Raw genomic sequence first — 2,383 nt, 5'->3', positions numbered from 1 at the left:
CTTTCTCCAGTACAGAGAACCACTTATCTGGGCGTGGTGTGGGATTCGACCACGATGCAGGCACGCAGGTCTCCTGCTCGGATCGAGTCGATCCTCACCGCAGTTGCGAGATTAAGAGAAGGCCGGTCAATCACTGTCAAGCAGTTCCAGACTGCTGGGTCTGATGGCAGCTGCGTCCAACGTGATAACTCTTGGCCTGCTGTACATGAGTCCCCTACAGTGGTGGCTCAAGACCAAGAGGTTCTCCCCGAGGAGAAACCCGCTTCGCATGCTCAAGGTCACGCTGAGTGCCTATGTGCCTTAGACATGTGGAGGAAACCTTGGTTTTTGTCTCAGGGCCCGGTGCTGGGAGCTCCTTGTCGCTGCGTAACGCTAGCGACGGACGCGTCCCTCACTGGTTGGGGTGCGGTCATGAGTGGCTACCCTGCCCGCGGTCTGTGGAGTGGTCGCCATCTGACATGGCATATCAATTGTCTGGAGATACTGGCAGTGTTTCGAGCTCTGAAACACTTTCTCCCAGACCTAAGAGGTCACATGTGTTGGTGCGCACCGACAACACAGCAGTGGTCTTTTATATATGTGGGGGCAGACATCCTGTCGAGGCAGGGGCTGAGGCCCGGGGAATGGATGCTTCACCCCGAGGTGGTGAAGCAGATATGGAGAGTTTTTGGCCAGGCTCAGGTGGACCTGTTTGCGACTCAGATGACATTGCACTGTCCCCTCTGGTTCTCTCTGACTCATCCAGCTCCACTGGGGCTGGATGCCATGGTACAGACGTGGCCGAGGCTTCGTCTGTACTCCTTTCCTCCGATTGTTCTGCTCCCAGGAGTTCTGGAGAGAGTGCGCTGGGACGGGGCCCGTCTGTTGTTAGTAGCCCCGGTCTGGCCTGGAGCTGTGGAAGCTGTGGGTGTGGCCTCTGAGGAGGTACAACTCATAGCTTCCGGTCTCTCAACCTGGGTTGAGACCGCCAGCTCCACCCAGCTAACTGCCCGTTTGGCACAGTTCTGGAGCTCCTGCAGGCCTGTCTATCCGCAGGGTTGACCCACTCCACCCTAGAGGTCTTCGTGGTGGCCATTGCGGCCTACCACGCCCCTCTCGGTGGCCATTCAGTGGGAAGACACCCTCTTCTTACACGTTTCCTCCGTGGTGCGCCGAGGCCTCCGGCCAGAGAAGCTTATGCTAAGTGGTGGATCAGGATGGGGGGTCAAGGCTCACTCCTCCAGAAGTTGGCCTTCGGGACAGCGGGCCCCACCTACTTTAGCCACTCCTGGCTCCCCTTTCTCTCGCCTTAGTTGTGCTCTTCCACACTAGGCAGGGATTTGCAAGTCTGGCGGAGTGGGCATTCTCGTTCCCTTAGCGTTTCGACGCAGCTCGAGTTCCTAAAGGGAAACGTCTCCAGGTTACGCATGTAGCCATGGTTCCCCGAAGGGAACGAGATGCTGCGTCTCAGGGCCATACTTCCGGCATCCCTGCCAGCGCTTGCTTCATTCCTAGAAGCTGACGCCGGTTTCACCGCACGTGCTTTTATGCTTCCTGGTCGCTACGTCACCCCGCCCGTGACATCTCGCCCATCCATTGGACTGATTACACATGCGATTCAGAGCGTGGTCACGCTGGAGGCGTTCCCTTAGTGTTTCAACACAGCGTCTCGTTCCCTTCGGGGAACCATGGTTACATGCGTAACCTGGAGACGTTTTTGATTAATGAAAAAAACACATACAGTACTTTCAGTCAAAAATAAACAAAAAATTGTTCAGTAAGTCCTGATAGAAAATTGTAAACAATAAAGTAACAATTTATTTGACTATTTTATTCAATGTAACGATGCTTTAAAATCTGCTATTACATTTTTTTTTTCATTTTAATTACAATTGTGCCCATGTCTCTTACAAGCATGATGTAGAACAATCATACTAATACTGTATATCAATAATAGAGTCTTATGTTATTATGTTGCATTATATCATGTACCAAATGCTGTATTTGTGTCTGTATCATGATACAGAACTTTGACACAGACGTAATCTTTGAAATCATCTTTAAATGGCTCTGGTTGTTTGATTTCTAATGTCACTCATGTGAATATGTTCAGTCAAAAAAACAAAAAAAAAACAGTTTATGCCCTTCAGACTCAAAACAACATTTTGGTCACAGATGTGATTAAATGTGTATTGATTTTAAAATGTGGTTATGTGTGTGATGTATCATTTGTGTTTCATTAGGTGTTCGGCTAGATCGTGTACGTGGAGGCCGACAGAAATACAAGAGGAGAATGGATGCAGAAAATTCAGCCTACCTGGGGCTCACACTGCCACCGCCAGCCAAAAAACCCTGTGAGGACACACACACTCACACACTCACTCACTCACTCACTCACTCACTC

At 50.6% G+C, this 2,383-nt stretch overlaps 1 protein-coding gene across 1 annotated transcript in view; it reads left to right on the top strand.

The window, feature by feature from the left end:
* LOC107678144 (steroid hormone receptor ERR2-like) overlaps positions 1-2,383 on the top strand; it is a 76,204-nt gene that overhangs the window by 57,338 nt on the left and 16,483 nt on the right. Inside the window, exon 4 of the mRNA XM_016473311.1 lies at positions 2,223-2,333. Coding sequence (XP_016328797.1) covers positions 2,223-2,333 — 111 coding nt within the window. The remainder of the gene's footprint in view (positions 1-2,222; positions 2,334-2,383) is intronic.

Source organism: Sinocyclocheilus anshuiensis, unplaced genomic scaffold (genome assembly GCF_001515605.1).
Source record: "Sinocyclocheilus anshuiensis isolate Anshui unplaced genomic scaffold, SAMN03320099.WGS_v1.1 scaffold1069, whole genome shotgun sequence".
NCBI lineage: Eukaryota > Metazoa > Chordata > Actinopteri > Cypriniformes > Cyprinidae > Sinocyclocheilus > Sinocyclocheilus anshuiensis.
Note: the sequence above shows the minus strand (reverse complement) of the source record. Positions and strands in the feature narration are given on the sequence as shown.